The 23,487-nt window shown below is 35.5% G+C and overlaps 1 protein-coding gene across 9 annotated transcripts in view; it reads left to right on the plus strand.

The window, feature by feature from the left end:
* NUP62CL (nucleoporin 62 C-terminal like) overlaps window positions 1–23,487 on the plus strand; it is a 94,178-nt gene that overhangs the window by 65,603 nt on the left and 5,088 nt on the right. For 8 of the 9 annotated variants that reach the window (XM_072818240.1, XM_072818241.1, XM_072818236.1 and 5 more), the window contains 5 exons: window positions 737–887; window positions 1,123–1,172; window positions 1,776–1,910; window positions 3,631–3,742; window positions 7,714–7,780. In XM_072818240.1, coding sequence (XP_072674341.1) covers window positions 737–887; window positions 1,123–1,172; window positions 1,776–1,910; window positions 3,631–3,742; window positions 7,714–7,780 — 515 coding nt within the window. The remainder of the gene's footprint in view (window positions 1–736; window positions 888–1,122; window positions 1,173–1,775; window positions 1,911–3,630; window positions 3,743–7,713; window positions 7,781–23,487) is intronic. The other variant, XM_072818237.1, reaches the window with a different exon arrangement.

Below are 23,487 nucleotides of genomic sequence, written 5' to 3' on the forward strand. Positions count from 1 at the left end.
TAACCCTTTCTCACTGATTGATTAAGTTGTGTTGCCCCTGGGTGGTTATTTAGATTCACTTTGTCACTTGCCAGTGCCAACACAACCCTGGTAGAGGGAAATAGAACACTACCTGCCACTGCTGAGCAGAGAATCGATGATTACCTCTCTGTTCAGCCCTGCTGACACTGCCCCAGCAAAGCAATCAGGGCATCGCCTGGTTCTGCCAGTCACGGGATGGAAAATCAGCTACCTGCTTAGCCTATTTGATACCACCTGGAAGGGGAGTCAGAGTTCTGCTTGGTTCTGCCCAAGTGGAGGATGGAAGATCAGCTGCACACTGTTTTGTGGCCACTACTTAGACTGGGAACGGATCATTTTGACAAAGAGCTATGGGGAGAGGGAGTCCTGTCTCTGGCCATGTGCACCCAGAATGGAACTTGCATCGTGCTGAGCTGAGGGTTAAGGAAGCAAGCAAGTGTGGCACAGACTTTAGCTGTTCTTACTGGAATTTAGTAGATTTCTTAATAGATCTTTTAAAAAAAACTTGCTATATCCCTTTAGGATAATTTCCACAGCTTTTGAAATGATTGTTTTTGAAATAATCTTTACCACCTGTGCTGGTTTTGTTGGGGAGCAGGTCTGAAAAATTCATGTGATATTTTCTTCTCTAAATCCTCCTACATTATTCATTTCAGAAATATAGTTATACTTTTAAAAGTATGATCATATGATCTTACTGTATCCTTTTTTTTAGTGCAATTGTAACTCCTGTGATGACATATGGTCAGCTAGAGGGTCTGATAAACAAATGGAGTCTTGATTTAGAAGATCAAGAGAAGTACTTTCTTCACCAGGCCACTCAGGTCAATGCTTGGGACCGTACATTGATTGAGAATGGTGAGAAGGTAAGACGATAGTCACATTAATCTACCTGCATTGCACAAGAGCACAGATATGTTTTGTGGTTAATTTTCTATCCCAATATTGGTGATCAACTGAAAAATATTTTCCATATGTAATGAGTGTCCTGAATTAGGAAATTGTTCATATTTGAAGTGTATATGAGAAAATTAATATTACCTTAAAATTACAACATAAATTCAAAGATTTACATTATTATATTCTTTTTTTCCTTTATAGATTACTACTTTACATGGAGAAGTGGAAAAAGTGAAACTGGATCAACAGAGGTAGAATGTTAGACTCCCTAGGTTGAAAGATTAAAGATCTATTTCTTGTCCTTTTTTTTCCTTGTTGTAGTTTTTGACATTTTTTAAAATTTTATTTATTTATTTATTCATGAGAGACACAGAGACAGAGAGAGAAAGAGAGAGGCAGAGACACAGGCAGAGAGAGAAGCAGGCTCCATACAAGGAGCCCGATGCGGGACTTGATCCTGGGTCTCCAGGATCACACCCTGGACTGAAGGCGGCACTAAACCGCTGAACCACCAGGGCTGCCCAGTTTTTTTTTTTGTTTTTTGTTTTTAATTTTTTATTGGTGTTCAATTTACTAACATACAGAATAACCCCCAGTGCCCGTCACCCATTCACTCCCACCCCCCGCCCTCCTCCCCTTCTACCACCCCTAGTTCGTTTCCCAGAGTTAGCAGTCTTTACGTTCTGTCTCCCTTTCTGATATTTCCCACACATTTCTTCTCCCTTCCCTTATATTCCCTTTCACTATTATTTATATTCCCCAAATGAATGAGAACATATCTGCCCAGTTTTTGACATTTATTTTGTACTCCAAATTCCTTTCATTGGCTCTTCCGTTGACTTGTTTTTTTTCAGGCTGGAACAAGAATTAGATTTTATTCTGTCACAGCAGAAGGAACTAGAAGATCTCTTGACCCCTTTAGAGGAGTTTGTGAAGGACCAGAGTGGGTCTGTGTATCTGCAGCATGCAGATAAGGTGCATGGGAAGACGTAAGTAACTGGATAAAGATCAAAGAATGGGGTAAAATTTAGCTACTTAAAAAAAGGGGGGAAAATAAAATTGAAAGGCAGGGAAAAATTGTTAGAAAAGGACAAATTCTTGTAGTTGCATTTGTCAACTTACTTGGCTCTTTTCCATTTATCTTTTCAGAGTGCTTGAAAATGAAGTAATCATTCTGGCAGTTTTGTTTTATAGCGTTTTGTACAGTTAATAATCTCAAGCTTATCCATGACCACTGTAAAGTTTTTATATTTGTCAAATTTGTTCTTAAATTAGAAATACAAGTTTCATGTGTGTGGTGTCATAGTATCATGCGATATTTATGGTCTCCTATTTATATTGACTCTTTTAAACCTAATGTTAATGCAATTGCTTCAATAATAAATCATTGGCTGTTTTAAAGGCAATTTGTTAACCTGGGGGCAGACTGCATAGCTTTCAAAATTGAATGATTTTGTCAATGTCTTGGGCTGAATATATTTTTTATGTGTGTGATTCAGTCTTTTTGTTGAGAACATTACCAGCGTCCCCATAGTAACTATCTCTCCATAACTGAAATTTGGTAATCCGGCCATATAATAAAGTGTTGTTAGGAAACACTTGTCTGAATGTGCTACATAAACCAGGCTGAGACCAAATCAGACTCCCTTTAGTAATAGGTTATTAGTGAGTTAATATGGAGCTTATTTTCTAAAGCCTTGCAAATTAATTCTTCTGTAAGTATGTTAAATATGGTAAGTACAGCTAATCTGTATGGACCTTAGTTCTATTTCTGCTTTTGTATTTCAGCCTTTGTGAATCTTTTTTTTCTTTGCATTGCTTTCTAAGAATTCTATCATTTTTTTGAAACAGAGAGTTACATTTTTGGCCATGAGTTCCTAATTGTAATTTGAAGGAATAATTGAAACATTAGTTCTTTCCGATTGTTTTTATGTAGTCAGATTTATATTGTGGTGGGATCCCTAGTAGGATCTTCAGCAATCAAGGTAATCAATTACCTTTAAATACTTTGGGACAGAAAGGCAATGGATAGTTATCAATAAATCTCATTGAATCCTTTAATCTTTATAAGACATTAAGGTTGAAAAACTCTGATCACTTTAATTCATAAACATTATTGACTAGGTTAAGTGTGTATTTATGTATGTGTAAATACTTTGGGTGGAAATCTGAGAATTTAGCCAATTAATATTTGCTGTGAACTTAGCAGATTTACCTAATTTTGATTATTGTTAATCTCATTTCTCAAAACATCTTTTGTTGGATGATGGGGTATATTTATATAAGACTTTACTTTGAAGATGTGCATATTTAAAAACATTGAAGACATCTGAGCACTTACCGAATACTGCTTAATATCCGATAACTTCTCATGTATTTAAATGTCTTATGAGTTCATTGTAAGAGCTAAAAAGAGATTCATTGCTTCAGAGCTCCCTGGAACATTATCCAGAGGGTAAATAGGTGACTGCAAAAATGGCAAGATGGGTGAAAGCCTTCACCTTTGGTGTCTTTGTAGAAGATGGTAATAATAAGGTCATGAATGCTGCCTACATAAAAATGTGCCATTTGTTATAACTGAAAATTACTTAGAAGGTAGGGGAAATTGGTGCAAATCAACTGGCAGTATCCTCTTTCTATGTCAGTAACAAGACATAGTGGAGAAAGCATTTCTTGTTAATAATCATTTTATTTTACTTGCTTTTTCAGTTACAGATTAGCAGAAAATATAGATGCTCAGCTAAAACGAATGGCCCAAGATCTCAAGGACATTATTGAGCACCTGAATACATTTGGAAGTCCTGCTGACACTACTGACCCGGTGTGTGAACTGCTTTATCTATTTAGACAGCCAAGATTTAATATGAAATTAGTATTCTGTGAGTTCCTTTAGCTACTCACCTTCTCCTATCCTCTTGTGCTCCTTATCTGCCTTTACAGATACGAACTTTGGGATATAGTTAAATAGGGCAGGAGATATTTAGGAACAGAAAAGGTTATGAGTTTTTTGTGACTATCCCCAGGAGGATTAAAAAAATGACTTTCCTCCCTAAATTTTCAGGGTTTTCTCCCTGTTTTTCACATAGCTAAATATGTCCCTGTACTTATTTTTCTATTCCCTTACTCACTGGCTAATTCATTCTTCTTTTTATATATTTATCTGTGTGTTCATTCAATTGTGAGTATATATGTTTGTGTTTAATAGGTATATCCATGGGCAGCCCGGGTGGCTCAGTGGTTTAGCGCAGCCTTCAGCCCAGGGCCTGATCCTGGAGACCTGGAATCGAGTCCCACGTCGGGCTCCCTGCATGGAGCCTGCTTCTCCCTCTGCTTGTGTCTCTGCCTCTCTCTCTCTCTCTCTCTCTCTCTCTCTCTGTGTGTGTGTGTCTTTCATGGGTAAATAAATAAAATCTTAAGAAAAATAGGTATATCCAGGCAATCCTTAATTTATGACTAGGTTATATCTTAAAATTTTGATAAGCCAACTATTTGAGTCTTAAAGAATATTTTTCTTAATATAATTTCTGAGTCTTAATATATATTTTGTATATATAGAAACTTTGTTAGATGTGGTTATTAGGTTTCCACCTGCCTTGTAGAGGCTACCTATCTCATAATGTAAGTGTATTTTAGCATTGAAAAATAAAGCTGAGGCTCCAGTTACAGAGTTGAGATGTTTTGAATTAATTTGGCCATAAGAAAGGATTTGGGTTTTTTCCTTTATCTATGCTCTAATTAAAGAGCCTATTTCCTCTACCTTTCCCTATTGTCTTAGCAACTAAATGGAGTTCTTCTTTTCCCTCTCTCACTCTGTGGCAGTAATGGTAAGAGGAATCTCCCATTGTGGGAACTTCCATTGTACTTTCTGTCTGTTGATTATAATTCAGAGTGAGGCTGGGATCTGGGTAGGTGAGGACAAAGGATATATATCGTGATTATTCTTTAGTAAGCTCTTTGTCCAATCATACAGACAGTTCTTTATCTATGTACACACTACTAGCTTTTTTAATCATAAAGAGACAGCATAGTATAGTTGAGAAAGCATTAGAGTTTTATTTAAGTCACTTAATCTCTCTGGATCTTAGCTCCTTCTTTTGCAAAATGTCAAGGGTAGACTAAATGATCTTGAAGTCCCCTCTAGCTATAAAAATTATGCCATTCTCTACTTTGGGCAAATCTAAAATTGAACAAAGACAAATATAAATTAGTCTGGGATTATCTATGCTACCATCTCCTTGTGTTCACATAGATGATCAAGAGTTGACAGAATATAAGTTTTCCTTTTATGAAATATTAGCTCACCATTGTGATTATAAAATCTAAACTTACTTTATAAAAGAATTTTTATGAATAAATACATATAGATTTAGATATGAGGCAGAGCTGATGTCTAGTCTGTGTTTGAATTAAAATAAGAGAAGTTTCTGAATAGAGTTAGTAAAAGAGGACTGTAATCCTATCTTTATCCTTTTTCTCTACTTAGCCTTAAACTGTTTTATTTTATTTTGGTAGTGGGGAGTAAATGGTGTGTCTTTTGTTTTTGTTTTTCCTCACAAGAGTGATTGAGATATTTAAGATGAGTCAATTAAAGATAATTGCAGCTCAGTAGCAGGACAAAAGAAGCAAGAGATCAGCAACAATTCATCTTTTTTTCTCAGATAGCATAAATCATCGGGTGCGGGTGCGAAGCAGAGAGAAACATTTGCTGAACAATAATATTCTTGTAGATAATTTATTATAACCAGATCAACAAACCTTCTTTACTGTGGGCCATACACCAGGGTAGGAAAATAGCAATGATATTTAATGATATTCACAATGATGGGATTTACCTGTTTGTTTTTACTGTTTCCATGCAGAGGAGGGGTGTGGGTGAGATAGGAGAGTCTACCTAACACCTAAATTTTTTATTAAGCAGATCCATATTATGGCATATGGTCTTCAGTTACATTTTCTTTCAAAAACTCATTGTTCCTACCACAAGTTGTATTTCTATTTGTTATGTTAAAATATGCTAAATTTCTATTTTCATTACATACTGTTCTTTTAAGTGTGGTAACATTTTCATGTCCTCCTACTTTCTTTATTATACTAGACTTTACTAGAATAATCATCAAAAGTATTCTAAAAACATTCTTAAATGTCCAGTATATCTCACTACAGAATTAATACATATACTTACTCAATGTATTATGCTTAGAAAATATGGAAATCTGTGAAGAAAGTTAAATCATCTCTATTATCAATACCTTTCTAATATATTGCTATATTTTTTCCAAGTCTTTTTGCTATGCTGGTAAAAATTCTTTTGTTTTAAATAGCATTGGAATCATAAGGATATAGAGTTTTGTATTCTGTCTTCATTTCATATTCTTTCACAGTGTTTTCTCAAAATTTTAAGCATTCTTTTTTTAATTTATTTATTCATGAGAGACACAGAGAGAGAGACAGAGAGAGAGAGAGAGAAAGGCAGAGACACAGGCAGAGGGAGAAGCAGTCTCCATGCAGGGAGCCTGATGTGGGACTCGATCCCGGGTCTCCAGGGTCAGGCCCTGGGCCAAAGGTGGCACCAAACCACTGAGCCACCCGGACTGCCCAATTTTAAGCATTCTTTGAAAACTTTGGAAATTTTTTAAAAGTATTAATGACTATAATGTTTCATTAGAAGTGACTTTACCATAATATATTATATTACTTTTTTAAATTGGTGGAGATATTGTTTCCAATTTTTTGCCATTATAAAATTGTTCTGTAATGACCAGTTATGCTTAGATTTGATTATTTCCTCTGGATACGTTCCTAGAAGTAGAATATATTGAGTTAAAAGTTATAAATATTTTAAGACTGTTGATATATATTGTAAAAATTTACATTTTGAAGGGTTGGGTCAATTTTTATTACTATAGGCTGTATAGGAATGTACCTATTTTCTCCACACACTTGACAACTGAGTATTACCATTTATTAAAACTTGCTGACTTGGAAATCTTGCTATTTGCAACAATATGGTTGGACCTTGAGGACATTATGCTAAGTGAAATAAGTAAGACAGAGAAAGACAGATACCATATGATCTCACTTATGTGTGGAATTTAAAAACACCAACACCAAAGAAACAAGCTCATAGAGAGAATAGACTGGTGGTTGTAGAGGCAGGGGTGGATAGTGGGTGAAATGGGTGAAGGTGGTCAAAAGGTATAAGTTTCCAGGTATAAAATGAGTTTTGGGGATGTAATGTACAGCATGGTGACTATTATTCATAATACTGTATTGCATATTTGAAAATTGCTAAGTGATTAGATCTTTAAATGCTTTATCATGAGAAAAAATGTTTTTAACTACATTCGGTCATGGATGTTAACAAGACATATTGTGGTGATCATTTTGCAATATATACAAATAACAAATCATTAAGTTATATGCCTGAAACTAATAGAATGTAAAATATTGCTGATTTGGTTGAAAAACATAATTTTTAAAATTATTATATGAATTTCTTATCTTGTGAAACATCTTTAAATGTTTTTTACTTATTTTTGTACTGTGGTAGTCAGTGTCTTATTGAATTATAGGAATCACATTCTTCACAGTTACAAAATAGATTGAAGTAATATAAAGATGTAATGAACATTATAAATATGAAATAGCAAAAAATGTCATTAATATTTTATATATCCTCAGTCCATTTCTTACCAAAAGAAATGAAAAGTCACTTCTTAATTTCAATTTTTTGTTTGTTTTGTTTACCATATCAGAATAATCTTAATGTAAAAAATTTGTATATGTTTTTAGCTCCAGCAGATCTGCAAAATTCTGAATGCTCATATGGACTCTCTACAGTGGATTAATCAGAATTCAGGTGGGAGTTTATTTGTACATGAAAATATCCATTATTGCAATTAGACAATGGATGTAAGTCAGGTTTTGTGCACCATGACCACATTTAAATGAGAACTTGGTTCTAGGGGTATTACTTAATTTACAGTATGTATATTAATTCTGAAGAACTATAATTGCTTGTTTTTATAAAGTGTAACACAGGAAGAATAAATTAGAAGCTAATGAAAATAGGGGCTGTATAGGAATGAGGTAGAGGAGATAGGGACAGTAATAGGACTTCTCCAAGTGTATCTTTGTATGTAGTTTTGATTTTGGGCCCATATAAAAGTTTAAACACTCAAAAATTAGACTTAAGCCAAAAATAATGGAAAGAAAGACAAATGCTAAAATTGAATACATGCAAACTGAAACCAAACAAACCTATGTAACTATAACATAATCATGCAGCTCAGATGACTTTTGAACGCGTTATTCTTGATAGTACATTCGTACTAGGATGTAATCTTAAGGATGAAAAGAACTGTAAAGAAATCTTAGACTTTCGGGGGATCCCTGGGTGGCTCAGCAGTTTAACGCCTGCCTTCAGCCCAGGGTGTGATCTTGGAGTCCCGGGATCGAGTCCCATGTTGGGCTCCCTGCATGGAGCCTGCTTCTCCCTCTGCCTGTGTCTCTGCCTCTCTCTCTCTGTGTCTCTCATGAATAAATAAATAAAATCTTTTAAGAAAAATCTTAGACTTTCTTAATAGGTTATTGTTAGTTTCAGAATTATACTATATTATGTTATATGTGTTCTAATATAACAATATTATTGCCATCTTATATATGGTAGAATAAAGCAGAGGCATAAGGGTAGTAATGATAATGGAAACCAAGATTTTCATTGAAAGTAAAAGAGAAGATATTTTCTGTTCATTCTTTTATATTTGTATCATAAATTTGATGCAAATATTAGTGTGACTTCCTATTACCTTGTTCTTTTTATATAAAGGGCCAGGAAGCAATGACAAACCCAATTAGCAATAAACACCCCATCAAGGACCTAAATCTTTGTTTCTAAATACCATTCCCATTAAAAGTAACTAAGGCTTCTTGGGGAAATAGCTGATCTCAGGTTTTAGGGAATATACAGGGTGAGTTTGGAACTTTTTTATTTTTTATTTTTTAAATTTTTTACAGGGAGAGTGAGAACATGAATGGAGGGGGAGGTGCAAAGAGATAGGGAGAGTGAGAGAATCTTAAGCAGGCTCCTTACTCAGTGTAGAGCCTGACCTGGGGCTTGATCTCATGACCCTGAGATCATGACCTGAGCTGGAATGAAGGGTCAGACGCTTCACTGACTGAGCCACACAGGTGCCCCTAGGAACTTTTTATGCAAGAAAATAGATTGTTCAAAACTAATGGGGTTATTTCAGGACATGAGATTGTGTTTGAATGGATTCTATTGGCCAAATTAGGATGGTTTGAACATCAAAAAGAGTATCAGTAATGGATTATTATAATACACTGAGGAGGAAAAATCCATGAATCTTGAATGATGAGAGAGGGGGAGAAAGAGAGAGAGAGAGATTGAGAAATAGGAGGTACAGGGGGAGAAGTCTTAATAGAAGTGGGCCAGCTAATAATTGTAGAAGGAATGATAGAATTAGAGAACAGCAATTAAAAAAATTTCAACAGAGCATTTATATTAAGTTTACCCTGATCTTGAATAACTTGCCTCATTTATAAAATGTTTCAACTGTCAGTCATTTCTTGGCAGAAAAAATATGCTAGAAGGAATGGACACAATACAGATCGCATGTTACTGAGTTAATTTTTAAAAAGCAGTTTTATTGAAGTAGAATTTATATACCATAAGTTTCACCCACTTTAATTGTACAGTTTGGTGAGAAAGTCACCATTTTGCATCCCCAGCATCATGATGATTCAGGCAAGGCTCATCAGTGAATGCTAGTACCACTGAGTTTAAGATTGTTGGGGAACAGGGTATTTACATGGTCTCAGAAGTATCACTCCACACATTACTTAAAAATTATAAAGAAGAAAATGTGCCTTTACAACAGAACTATCTGACAAGTACCATTTTAATCAAGTGATAAAGCTTAATATCACTAATAGTGGGATAACTTGATGATGTGCCTCTTGATCTGACATGATAGGAAATACACAATATCACATATGTAATATTCTTATCAAAAATGGCTCATGTGAAAAAAAAATGGCTCATGTGAATCTAATCGTAAGAAAACAGACATTCTATGGTTGAGACATTTTGAAAGATAATGTAGTATTCTTATCAAAAATGTTTAATTGAATAAAATCACAAAATAATCAGACACTCTGTGTAACACATTGTGAAACATAATTGGCTTGGGACTTTTCAAAAAGTCAGTCATGGGATTTAAAACCAAGTTAAGGGGATTGTCTCAGACTAAAAGAAACATAACAATTAAGTCTACTATGTTGATTTTGGATACTGGATCAAAACCAGACTTTCTTCTCCTCTTCTTGCCTTTCTTTCTTTTGTTCTTTAATTCTTTTGTTCTTTCGTTCTTTCTTTCGTTCTTGTTCTTGTTCTCTGTCTCTTCCCCCTTTCTTTCCTTGCCTGCCTTCCTTTTTATTTTTTATTGAGGTATAATTTATCTATAACATTATATTAGTTTCAAGTGTACAACATGATGATTTGACATTTATATATGCTATGAAATGATTATCACAGTAAGTCTAGTTACCAACCATCACCATACAGTATTACAAAAAAATTTTTTTCTTGGGATGAGAACTTTCAGTATTTACTCTTTTGGCAACTTTCAAATATGCAGTACAGTATTACTGACTAGAGTCACTATGCTGTACATTACATCCCCATGACTTATTTATTTTATAATTAAAGTTTGTACCTCTTGGCCCCCTTCACCATTTCGCCTTCTCCCCTCTAGCAATCACCATGCTGTTCTCTTTTTTTGAGTTTTGTTTTGTTTTGTTTGTTCATTTGTTTTTTAGATTCCACATATAAGTGAAATCATACGGTATTTGTCTTTGTCTAACTTATTTCACATAGCATAATGCCCTCTAGTTCCATCTATGTTATCACAAATGGGAAGATTTGATTTTTTTATGGGTGAGTAGTATCCCATTTTGTGTGTGTGTGTGTATACCAAATCTTCTTTTTCTAAAAAAACTTAATTCTAGTCTAATTAATGATGTATTAGTTTCAAGTGTATAACATAGTGATTGAACAATTTCTATACATTGCTCAGTGCTCATCATGATAACTGTACTCTTAATCCTCTTCACCTATTTCACCCATCCCCCCACCCCTACCCTCTCTGTACACCAAATCTTCTTTATTCATTTATCCAGCAATGGACACTAAAGATTGTGGCCATATCTTGGCAATTGTAAATAATGATGCAATTAACATAAGGGTGTGTATATCTTTTCAAATTAGTGTTCTCATTTTCTTTCTTTTTTCTTTTTTTTTTTTTAGTGTTCTCATTTTCTTCAGATAAATACATGGCACTGGAATTACTGGATCATTGGTAGTTCTATTTTTAATTTTTTGAGGAACCTCCATAATGTTTTTCATAGTAACTGTACCAACTTACATCCCCACTGATAGTGTATGAGCGTCCTTGTTTTTCCACATCCTCGCCAACACTTGTTATTTCTTATCTTTTTGATAATAGGCATTCTGACAGGTGTGAGGTGGTATCTCATTGTGACTTTGATTTGCATTTCCCTGATAATGAGCAATGTTGAGCATCTTTTCATATGTCTGTTGTCCATTTGTGTATCTTCTTTGGAAAAATGTCTATTCATGTTTTCTTCTCATTTTTAGTTGGATTGTTTTTCTGGTATTGAGTAGTATAAGTTCTTTATATATTTTGGATATTAATTCCTTATTGGAAATATCATTTGCAAATATCTTCTCCCATTCAGTGGGTTGTATTTTCATTCTGTTAATGGTTTCCTTGCTGTGCAGGTTTTTTAGTTTGATATAGTCCTATTTGTTTTTGATTTTGTCGCCTTTGCTTTTGGAGTCAGTTCCAAAAAATCATCATGAAGGCCAACGTCAAGGAGTTTATCACCTGTTTTCTCAAGAAGACATTATTTAGAATTAGGGAAACTGAATAAGAAATGTATATTAAATGATATTAATGAATTTTTTTATTTTTTACATGTGTTTTTGTGGCTGTGTAGGAAAATATTTTTATTCTTAGAAGCTGTGTGCTACATTAGAGAAGTGTCATGTCTATTTTTCCTTCAGGTGGTTCAACCAAAATCTTGTGAAGAGAAAGAGAGCAATTTGAGGCAAAATAGTAACAGTGGGTTAATCTATATGGAGGATATACAAGCTTGTGATTTTTACTATTCTCTCAACTTTCTATAGATTTAAAATAAAAATATGGGGGAAAATCATTTTTATAGCTTTTGTCTAAAATATGGAATATAGTGAGACCTCAGTAATTGAGATAAATGGGGGCTAGTTAGGCAATCAGAATAGTTATTCTTTAAAGATATAGTATGAAAACAATACAAATTTTCTCATTTCTCACTTCCAGATTCCTCATTCTCTTCATTAATAGAGGTCATCAACCATGAACTTTATCACCTTTTTCCCTTTCCAGACATACCTATATCATCCACCTTTACTTCTCTCAGAGGAAGAAGTGTCCTGTCTCTTTCTAAACCCTTTGAATCATCAGGGATGTTAAATTCTATATTGCTTTAGTATGAGTTACCTGATGAGGAGAAGTTTCTGAATCTAATAGGTGTGGGTTCAAGTCAAGACATTACCACTTAATAGTTGTGTGACCTAAACTGTTGCTTAATCTCTCTGAGCCTGTATCCTCATTTGAAAAATGAGAGACTATATTTACCTTTCAGGGTTTGGGTTTTTGTTGTTGTTGTTGTTCGTTTGTTTGTTTTATAAGGACTAAAAGAAACAATGTTGAACTTTCCTTGAACAGTGCATGGCCCAGGTTAGCAGTCAGTAAATGAAAGTGGCAGAACTGGTTATCAGAGATCACTGTGTATAGGAGAGAGGGAGAGGGGGAAAGACAACAAAGCCATTGGATTCAAAATGTAGCTATTAAATTGGTCTAGAGAAGGTAGTTCCAGGAAATTTATCACTAAAAATTACTTACCTTGGAGAAGTTGTGAGAATGGCTGAGATGTGGGAGAATATCAGTGACTTAGAAAACACTAAGGAATAAGATAATGCAAAGTTTGACTCAATTGTCTTCCTGTGTGTTGCATATTTTCCTATAACGAGCAATGCTTCTTGGGTGGAGTTAGGGGGTGTCAAATTATAAATACGCTGTAAAGAAAGATTACAGTAATTTTTTTCTCTTGGCTGGGATCTTCTTTGTCAAAAGTGAAGTATCAAGGCTCTCAGCCAATGTTTTCCTACTAATAAAATTAAGGTTGCTATTGCTGCAGAGGACTTACTTTATATAAATGAAGAAACTGTGGCCCAGACAGGTTAAATGACTTCCCTAAGAACACACAACTAGTTACTGGCAAAGCTAGGACCAGAATCCAAATTTCCAGATTACCAGAAGAGTATTCTTTTTCCTGGTATGCTCTCAAAGCAATTTTTCAAATATTTTATTTATTTTTTCATGAGACAGAGTGGGAGAGCAGAGGCAGAGGAAGAAGCAGGCTCCCCAAAGAGCAGGGAGCCTGATGTGGGGCTTGATCCCAGGACCCTGGGATCATGACCTGAGCTGAAGGTAGACGCTTAACTGACTGAGCCACCCAGGTGCCCCTCAAAGCAATTGTAATGTAGGCATCACTGGATGGAAAAACAGATCTTTATCATGTCCTCTACCAACAGTAGAGGACAAGGGTCTTCAAAGTATGATAATGGCAGTACTTTGTGTGGGACATATGTTCTAAATGTCTGGGTAAATTTCTCAGACCACACAGGGTAAAAAGAGTAAGACTATGGATAGTAATGATTACTGACTGGGAGTTGACTTTCTTGCTTAAAATTCAATTGAGCAGGAAGCACAATAAGGTCAGTAGATTCTCAACTGAGACAGTGGAGGTCATGATGAAGAGTAGGGGGAAAGCCCAGTAATTCATGATACTGTGGGCTCCTTTTTGCTGTTCCCACCCAAGGAACCTTTCCTTTTCATATCAGGAAATGACATGATCAAGTAATGGAGAGTAGCAGGCTTCAATTATGCTAAGAATGGGGTTTTTTTGTTGTTTGTGGTTTATTTTGCTTTTTAATAGTTAATGAGATCACATTTACTGAAATGGTCTATGGACTGAGAAGTTAAAGGTTAAACTTCTCAATAAGTCCATTTATTCACATTCAAATAATAATTATAGAAAAATTAATGCATGTGTTTTTAATGGCAATAATATATTTTTAATAATATATTTTCTACTGAAGAAAAATCTGTATAGTTTTTTAAATTTTTTAAAATATTTTATTTATTTATTCATGAGAAACAGAGAGAGGCAGAGACATAGGCAGAAGGAGAAGCAGGCTCCCTGCCAGGAGCCTGATGCAGGATTCGATCCCAGGACCTAGAGATCAAGACTTGAGCCAAAGGCAGATACTCAACCACTGAGCCACCCAGGTTTCCCCTAGTTTTGGGTTTTTAAAGATTTTATTTGAGAGAAAGAAAGAGCGTGCCAGCAGGGCGCCAGGGGCAGGGTGGGGGTGGAGGTGGGATGCGTGTAGAAGAGGAAGAAGCAGACTCTCCACTGAGCAAGGAGCCCAAGGCAGAGCTCAATCCCTGGACCCTGATGATCATGACCTAAGCTGCAGGCAGATGTTTAACTGCCTGAGCCACCCAGGTGCCCCTAAACTGTATAGTTTTTTAAAAAATGATTTTAATGTCAAAATCTGTATTTTAAAAGGTTTCTGGGAAATGTTTTTGTGATTTAATATCCTTAACATTAGTATGATTTTTTTCCTATTATGAAACATAGCAACCATAATGCTAATAGGATCATGTATTTAACTTAAGAATCAGCTTATCTTTAAAAGTGAAACCATGCAGTATACTTGAAATATGTTAAAAGATGGTACTGTCTAATCAACTGTTCAATACTCATGAGTAAGTTATAGAGAAGCAGGCCCCTTTTTTCCTCTAACCTCCATAGAACTGTCTGATGAGACTGAGCTGGAAAGTATCTGAGATAAGTATGAGAGCATTGAATTAGAGAATGTCTGACTATGTGCTCATATTGACCAGTTTGCAAATTTGATATTCATCCATTGCTTAACATTATCTCTACCTCTTTTCCTCTTGATTAGTATAGATAATTGAAAATTGAAGGTTAATAGTAGAGATAGTCAAATACCACTTTCCTCTCTTGTCTCTGTAAAAATTACAGCCTTATTTCAAGGTTTGCTTGATAACAATGCGGTCATACATCTGTCTTCTGAGTTGGCAGTCACTGAAACTGCAGCAGCTCCAGCTCTTCTGGGACCACTTAGGACAGAGTTGCCAATCAATCTGAGCTAATTTGCCATTCATTTTAAATATGTGGAGCTACTTCTCTTAGAGAGAGAGGGAAATAGGGGTGAAGGACAGGCTTTTTTTGTTTCTCCATATACCACACTATTGTTGGGTCCATAATATTAATATTTATCACATGCCACAATGAAGGGACAGGCAGTGTAAAATCTTAAACTTATCATTACTTAGAAGTTCCTTGAGTATTTTCATGGCATTTTGCATTTTTGGCAAGGTGTCTGAAAGCATCACAACTAAAATATATTTAATCCATGATCTTTGCAGTCTCTTATGGGTTACAACCCCATAATAATTTAATAGCTGCTCACAACATTTTGACTGCTATTTAGGGGAGAAAGAGAAGACTCTTGGAGTAACTAAAAATATCATAAGGAATTTTGTGATGTTTCCAAAATACAGTCCCATTAGCACTAGTATACAATCACTTTATTTTTTTCTTTTTCATGTAAAATATTCTTAGTTGTCTGGTGTGGCGTGACTAACTCTTGCATCAGATGCCTTCGGGATCATTTCAGAGAAGCAGTTTTTTGTGATATGTCACAATTGTAATTCATTTTTACCCAATGTTAATATTTATTGTTTGAGGGAATTATTTTAAATTAGATTTTTCAGGATTGGGTATTTTTAAGACTTTTAAATTTTTTATTTTATTTTATTTTTAAAGATTTTATTTATTTATTCATGAGAGACAGAAAGGCAGAGGCATAGGCAGAGGTAGAAGCAGGCTCCCTGTGGGGAGCCCAATGTGGGACTTGATCCCTCAACCCCAGGATCATGCCCTGAGCAGAAAGCAGGTGCTCAACCACTGAGCCACCCAGTTGTCCCAAAACCTTTTTTTTTAAATTGAGGTATATTTGACATATAACTTATTATTTTCAGGTACACAATGCCATGATTCAGTATTTGTATATATTGTAAATTATTACCACAATAAGTCAGGTTAACACCTGTCATCTTATATAGTTACAAAAAAAGTTTTTTTGTGTGTTTTTCTTGTGACAACAATTTTTAATATCTACTTTTTTTAGCAACTTTCAAATATGCAATATGGTATTATGATGTCAATGTGCCATATTTTTTAAAGAAGCTTGGTCAGATAGATGCTTTAAAAATATTTTTATTCATTGACTTTCATCTCTCTTATCTCTGAAGAACATCGAATGCTGAAATGCCAAAAGATGTCTTTGAATTCCAAATAAAATGTCTTCTTTCTCTTCTATCCTCTAAAACAAAATCTGACTTACTGATTAAGGTGTTTTGTTTTACCTTTCTCTTTCTTAAATTCTTTGGGAAATCTTGGTGATCAGCAAGGTCACCTGTTGTATCCTGAAGTATCATGTTTCACTTCAGATACTTGAGAAGCAAATGCTCTGGATCTGCCAGAGATGTGGCAACTCACTTTATTTTTTATTTATTTTTTTAGTCTTTATTTTTTTGTATATATTTTTTATTGGAGTTCACTTTGCCAACATATAGCATAATATCCAGTGCTCATCTCATCAAATGCCCCCCTCAGAGCCCATCACCCAGTCACCCCATCCCCCTGCCCACCTCCCCTTCCACCACCCCTTGTTTGTTTCCCGGAGTTAGGAGTCTCTCATGCTCTGTCACCTTCACTGATATTTCCTTTTTTTTTTTTTTTTTTTTTTTTTTTCATTTATTTATGATAGTCACACACACAGAGAGAGAGAGAGGCAGAGACATAGGCAGAGGGAGAAGCAGGCTCCATGCACCGGGAGCCTGACGTGGGATTCGATCCCGGGTCTCCAGGATCGCGCCCTGGGCCAAAGGCAGGCGCCAAACCGCTGCGCCACCCAGGGATCCCTTCACTGATATTTCCCACTCATTTTCTCTCCTTTCCCCTTTATTCCCTTTCACTATTTTTTATATTCTCCAAATGAATGAGACCATATAATGTTTGTGCTTCTCCGATTGACTTACTTCACTCAGCATAATACCCTCCAGTTCCATTCACATTGAAGCAAATGGTGGGTATTTGTCATTTCTAATGGCTGAGTAATATTCCATTGTATACATAGACCACATCTTCTTTATTCATTCATCTTTCGATGGACACCGAGGCTCCTTCCACAGTTTGACTATTGTGGACATTGCTGCTATAAAGGTCTTGTAAGCTCAACAGAGACAGGTGCCCATGTGCTTCTTCCCATTGCAGTTAACTGAAACGTATTTTATGTCTTTCCATTGTTTAATGAGCTACTTCCTTATCTCTGCTCTCCTTTGCAAACAAGATAGATTTACCATCATGTTATTGTTCCTTGATTCTAAAGAATCTTTTTTAGGTTAGATTAGGGTATGAAGGTTAAAAATGATGAAGTCTTCAGCTCCTGTTAGGAAATAGTGCATGATGGTTAACATTCTCGGAGCTCCACTTCTAAAATTCCTTTTCTATATGTAAATCCAGATTTGAAATACACTCAATGCATCTGCAAAATTAGATTTCTCACTAATCCTGCTTATGTACATTTTGTGCCCAAGTGAATTTCCTCAAGCTGGAGAGCCTCCCCAGATGAATTATATGTAACATGATTTAAATCACTCCCAAATAGCAGGATTTATATTGTTTGTGAGATATACAGATTTTTCTCCAAAGCAATTTTCTTCCTGTTAGTAACTAAAAACTATAAATATGCTGGAGTCTTTCTATAATGCTGTTTTGGGGCCCATGCTCAATGGCCATTTCATAGATGAAATGGCCTGATAGTATTTCACCGATGAAATCTCCCCAGATGGGGTTCAGATAGGGCTGCCTTATTTTGAGCACTTCAGGGTTTGAAAGGATAACAAATATCATTATGCTGTGGTGACAATTACTAGCCCAGCATAGTACTTTTTCTTTAAAATCTTCACAGAATTTGACAAACAGGCACACTGTAATAGAAAAAGCACTCATAGATGGGAGTCTGAAGATATGAATCCTGGTATCATTTTTCATTAGCTTTGGCCTTTGGGAAGCTACTGAACCTTACCTTCTTCTTGAGTTTTTAATTTTCTCTATCCTGATTGATATTGTGGGACTTAACTAAGGTAATATGTATAGCCATTTTGGATACTGAAGTACTGTATAATGGGAATGTGTCCTTTTAGATGCAAGTCAGAACCACATAGTTATGACTCTTATTTTTTTTTAATTTTATTTATTTATGATAGGCACACAGTGAGAGAGAGAGAGAGAGAGGCAGAGACACAGGCAGAGGGAGAAGCAGGCTCCATGCACCGGGAGCCCGATGTAGGATTCGATCCCGGGTCTCCAGGATTGTGCCCTGGGCCAAAGGCAGGCGCTAAACCGCTGCGCCACCCAGGGATCCCGTTGTGACTCTTAAATACTAAACACCTACTATGGGCCAAGACACTGTTAATTGGTGTAGGAGATAACAGACATCAGCAGCACACTCTCTTAACAGGTTCAAAGTGTGGGAGTTGGGGGACAAAGAAAGAGAAATCTAATCTTTAGTTGATTTCCCAGAAGAGGTAGAATTAAGATAAGACTTGAATAGTAAGTGATATTTCAACAGGATGACTGTCTGAACACCACTTAGGATGTAATGTAATAATAATTCTACTACCTCATTTCTGCCATGTCACCTCCAAAAATTCAGGATACTTTCACAGTCTTTTCTTTTTATGCCTTACCTTGAAATGTATATTTTATTAATTTTGTGTGGAGGGTAATGCTATACACAAGCAGAGTAATCTTCACATCACCAATTTAAAAAGTAGCTAAGACAAATAGGACAGTGTCCTCTCTTTCCTCTTTTCTTGCCCCCTTTCTATCTTTCTTCCTCTTTCTGAATGAGACATAAACCTAAATTATATTCAGCTCCTGAGATTTCAAGGTTGCTTTTAAACAGCAGCCTAACCAAATACAGACATATGTACTATAGTAACTAAAATCTTAAAATATGACTTTAGCTTAACAGGCATGCAACAATGAGGAAACCTATATTGAAAGCTGAAAAGATGGCCAACCATATTAAGTAGTGAGAAGAGATTTGTGAAAACTGTTACATCATGTAAATTGAGGGTCATATTATGTGCCTATTGAGCAGGCACTTCTAGGAAAAGAGGTTGGGAATCCAGTCCTTATTTGTGTTAGTCTTCATCATTGAAATTTTTATTGAGTTAATTGTACATTCACATATACTTTTAAGAAATAATATAGAGGTCCTGAAGAAATAATACAGAGATCCTATTTATTCTTTACCTAGTTTTCCCCAGTGGTAATATTTTGTAAAACTGTAGTACAGCAACACAACCAGTATATTGACATTGGTGTAATCTGTCTTCAGATTTTTCCGGTTTTTACTTGTATTGTGTTTGTGTGCATTTAGTTATACCAATTTTATCACATGTGTAGGTTTGTATATCCATTACTGTAGTCAAAATACAGAACAGTTCCATTACTGTAAGAATCCCTCATATCCCCCTTTTATTGCCACACCCACTGTCTTCCCACATCCCTAACCCAGTTCTTAATTCTTAGAAACCACCGATCTATATTCTCCCATTTCTAAAATTGCATCATTTCAAAATACTATATAAATGGAATCATACTGCATATAACCATTTGGGGTTGGCTTTTTCTTTTTTTCTCCTTGTAATTCCCCTGAGATCCATCTAAATTACGTGTCAAGGGTTTGATCCTTTTTGTTGCTAATACTTGGTAACATATATGCACCACAGTTTACACATTTAAGGTTGTAGGACATGTGGGATGTTTCCAGTTTTTGGCTACTCATGAGTAAAGCTTCTGTGAACATTTATGTACATATTTCTTGTATGAACAGAAGTTTCCATTTCTCTAGGATAAATATCCAAGAGTGTAATTCCAGGTCATATGGTAGTTGCATCTTTAGTTTTATGAGGAGCTGCTGCACTTTCTTCCAAAGTGGATGTACCATTTTACATATCCACCCGTGATGTATGATACATCTAATTTGACTGGGTCTTCAATAGCATTTGGTATTTTCACAATTTTTTTTTCATTTTAGTCATACTGATAGATATGTATCTATATCATTGCAGTTTTAATTTACATTTCCCTGATGGCTAATGATGTTGAACATCTTTTTTATTATGCTTTTTTGCCATCAGTATATCATCTTTGGTGAAATGTCTGTTCTTGTTTTCTGTCCATTTGTTAATTGGCTTTTTTTTTTAAGATTTTATTTATTTATTTGAGAGAGAGAGAGAGAGAAAGAATGAACCAAAAGGACAGAAGGATGAGCAGACTCCCCACCTAGCAGGGAGCCCCACACAGAGCTCAGTCCCAGGGCCATGAGATCATGACCTAAGCCTCAAAACAGGTGTTTAACCAACTGAGCCACCGAGGTGTCCCTTTGTTTTAATGTTTTGAGAGTTTATATATATATTCTAGGAAATATACTAGTCCTTTGTTGGCTATGTGGTTTGCAGATATTATCTCCTGGCTTGTCATTTGTCTATTCCTCTTAACAGAGCTATTCACAGGACAAAAGTTTATAATTCTGAATTTCTCTATTTTTATATGGATTATGCTTTTGATGTCAAATCTAAGAACTTTTTGCCTAGTACTATATACCAAAGATTTTATCGTATTTTTTTCTACAAATTTTATTGTTTCACATTTTACATTTAAGGCTGTGATCCATTTTGAGTTAATTTTTCTATAAGATGTGAGGTTTACATCAAGGTTCTTTTTTCCTTTTTTCCTTTTTTTGCCTATGGATATCCTATTGTTTCAGCACCAGTTGTTGAAAAGACTATTCTTCCTCAATTGAATTGCTTTTACACCTTTGTCAAACATCAGTTTGGCATATGGATCTTTTCCTGAGCTCTCTATCCCATAGATCAATATGTGTTTCCCTCCACTAATATCACACTGTCTTCATTACTGTAGCTGTATAATAAACCTTAATATCTGGTAGAGGGATTCCTGTCATGTTATTATTTTTGCCATCAAGATTGTTTTGGCCATTTTAATTCCTTGCCATAAAAATTTGCTGGAATTTGATAGGAATTACATTAAGCCTGTGGATCAGTTTGAGGGAGAATTGACATTTTTTACTATGTTGAATCTTCCCATCCATGAATGTGGTGTGACCCAACATTTTTTTAGGGTTTCTTTTATTTTTTTCATCAACATTTTGTAATTTTCAGCACCGACATTATATACATTTTGGTTTGGTTAGATTTCTTTTTTTTAGATTTATTTATTTATTTATTTATTTATTTATTTATTTATTTATGATAGAGAGAGAGAGAAAGAGAGAGGCAGAGACACAGGAGGAGGGAGAAGCAGGCTCCATGCCGGGAGCCCGACATGGGACTCGATCCTGGGACTCCAGGATCGTGCCCTGGGCCAAAGGCAGGAGCTAAACTGCTGAGCCACCCAGGGATCCCCTGGTTTTGTTAGATTTCTAGCTAACTATTTCATTTTAATTTATTGTGATTATAAATGGTATTATGTTTTACATTTTGGTTTCCATATGTTCATTGCTAGCACATAAAAATACAACTCGTTTTTATATGTTGATCTTGTTTGTATGCTTGCTGAACTCACTTGTTCTAGGAATTTTTGTTTTGTTTTGTTTTTTGATTTCTTGAGATTTTCTATGTAGGTCATTATATCATCTGCAAATAGGGAGTTTTATTTCTTCCTTTCCAATCTGTATGCCATTTATTTCTTTTCCTCACGTTGCACTGGCTAGAACTTCCTGTACTGTGCTGAATAAGAGTTATGAGAGCAGACATCCTTGTCATGTTCCTGAGTTTGCATGGAAAGCTTCATTCTTTCACTTTAAGTATTGATGTTAGCTGTAGGCTTTTTGTAGATGCTCTTTATATCAAGTTTAGATAATTCCACTCTGTTCCTGACTTGCTGGCAATTTTTATCATGAATGGGTAGTGGATTTTGTCTAATGCTTTTTCTATCAGTTGATATAATTGTATGTTTTTTCTTTTTTAACTTGTTGATATGGTAGATTTGCATTGATACTTATTTAAATTTACATTTTGTTAGTTAATATATAGTACAATATTGGTTTCTGGAGTAGAATTCAGTGATTCATCACTTCCATACAACACCCAGTGCTCATCATAAGTGCCCTCCTTAATGCCCATCCCCCACCCACATCCCTCCATCAACCCTCAGTTTGTTCTCTGTCTCTAAGTCACTTATGGCTTGTTTCCCTCTTTCCCCGCCACATATGTTCATCTGTTTTCTTTTTTAAATTTCACATAGGAGTGAGATCATATGATATTTGTCTTTCAATGACTGACATATTTCACTTAACATAACACACTCTAGCTCCATCCACGTCATTGCAAATGGCAAGATTGCATTCTTTTTGATGGCTGAGTAATATTCCATTATATTTATAATATATATAGCACATCCTCTTTATCCATTCATCAGTTGATGGACATTTGGTCTCTCTCCACAGTTTGGCTATTGTTGATAATGCTGGTAAACATTGGGGTGCATGTACACCTTCGAATCTGTATTTTTGTATTCTTTGGGTAAATACCTAGTAAGAAATAGGCAGAAGACATGAATAGACACTTGTCTAAAGAAGACATCCAGATGGCTGACAGACACATGAAAAGTTGCTCAACATCACTCATCATCAGGGAAATACAAATCAAAACCACAGTGAGATACCACCTCACATCTGTCAGAATGACTGAAATGAAGAACACAAAAAACAACAGGTATTGGCGAGGATGTGGAGAAAGGGAGAACTCTCTTCCACTGTTGATGGGAATACAAACTGTTGCAGCCATTCTGGAGAACAGTATGGAATTTCCTCAAAAATCTGAAAATAGATCTACCCTATGATCAAACAATTACACTACTGGGTATTTACCCAAAGGCTACATTGACACATTTTTAAATGTTGAGTCAGCCTTTTTTTTAAGGTTTTATTTATTTATTCATGAGAGACAGAGAGAGAGAAGAGAAAGAGAGAGGCAGAGACACAGGCAGAGGGAGAAGCAGGCTCCCCACAAGGAGCCTGATGTGGGACTCGATCCCAGATCCTGGGATCAGGACCTGAGCCGAAGGCAGACGCTCAACCCCTGAGCCATCCTGGCGTCCCAATGTTGAGTCAGCCTTAAATTTGTGGAATAACTTCTACTTCATCATGGTTTATGGTTTCTTTTGTACAATGTTGGATGGTTTGCTAGAATTTTATGGATGATTTTTACGTGAGAGATTTTAAAT

This window comes from Canis lupus, chromosome X (assembly GCF_048164855.1).
Source record: "Canis lupus baileyi chromosome X, mCanLup2.hap1, whole genome shotgun sequence".
In the NCBI taxonomy this organism is placed as follows: Eukaryota; Metazoa; Chordata; class Mammalia; order Carnivora; family Canidae; genus Canis; species Canis lupus.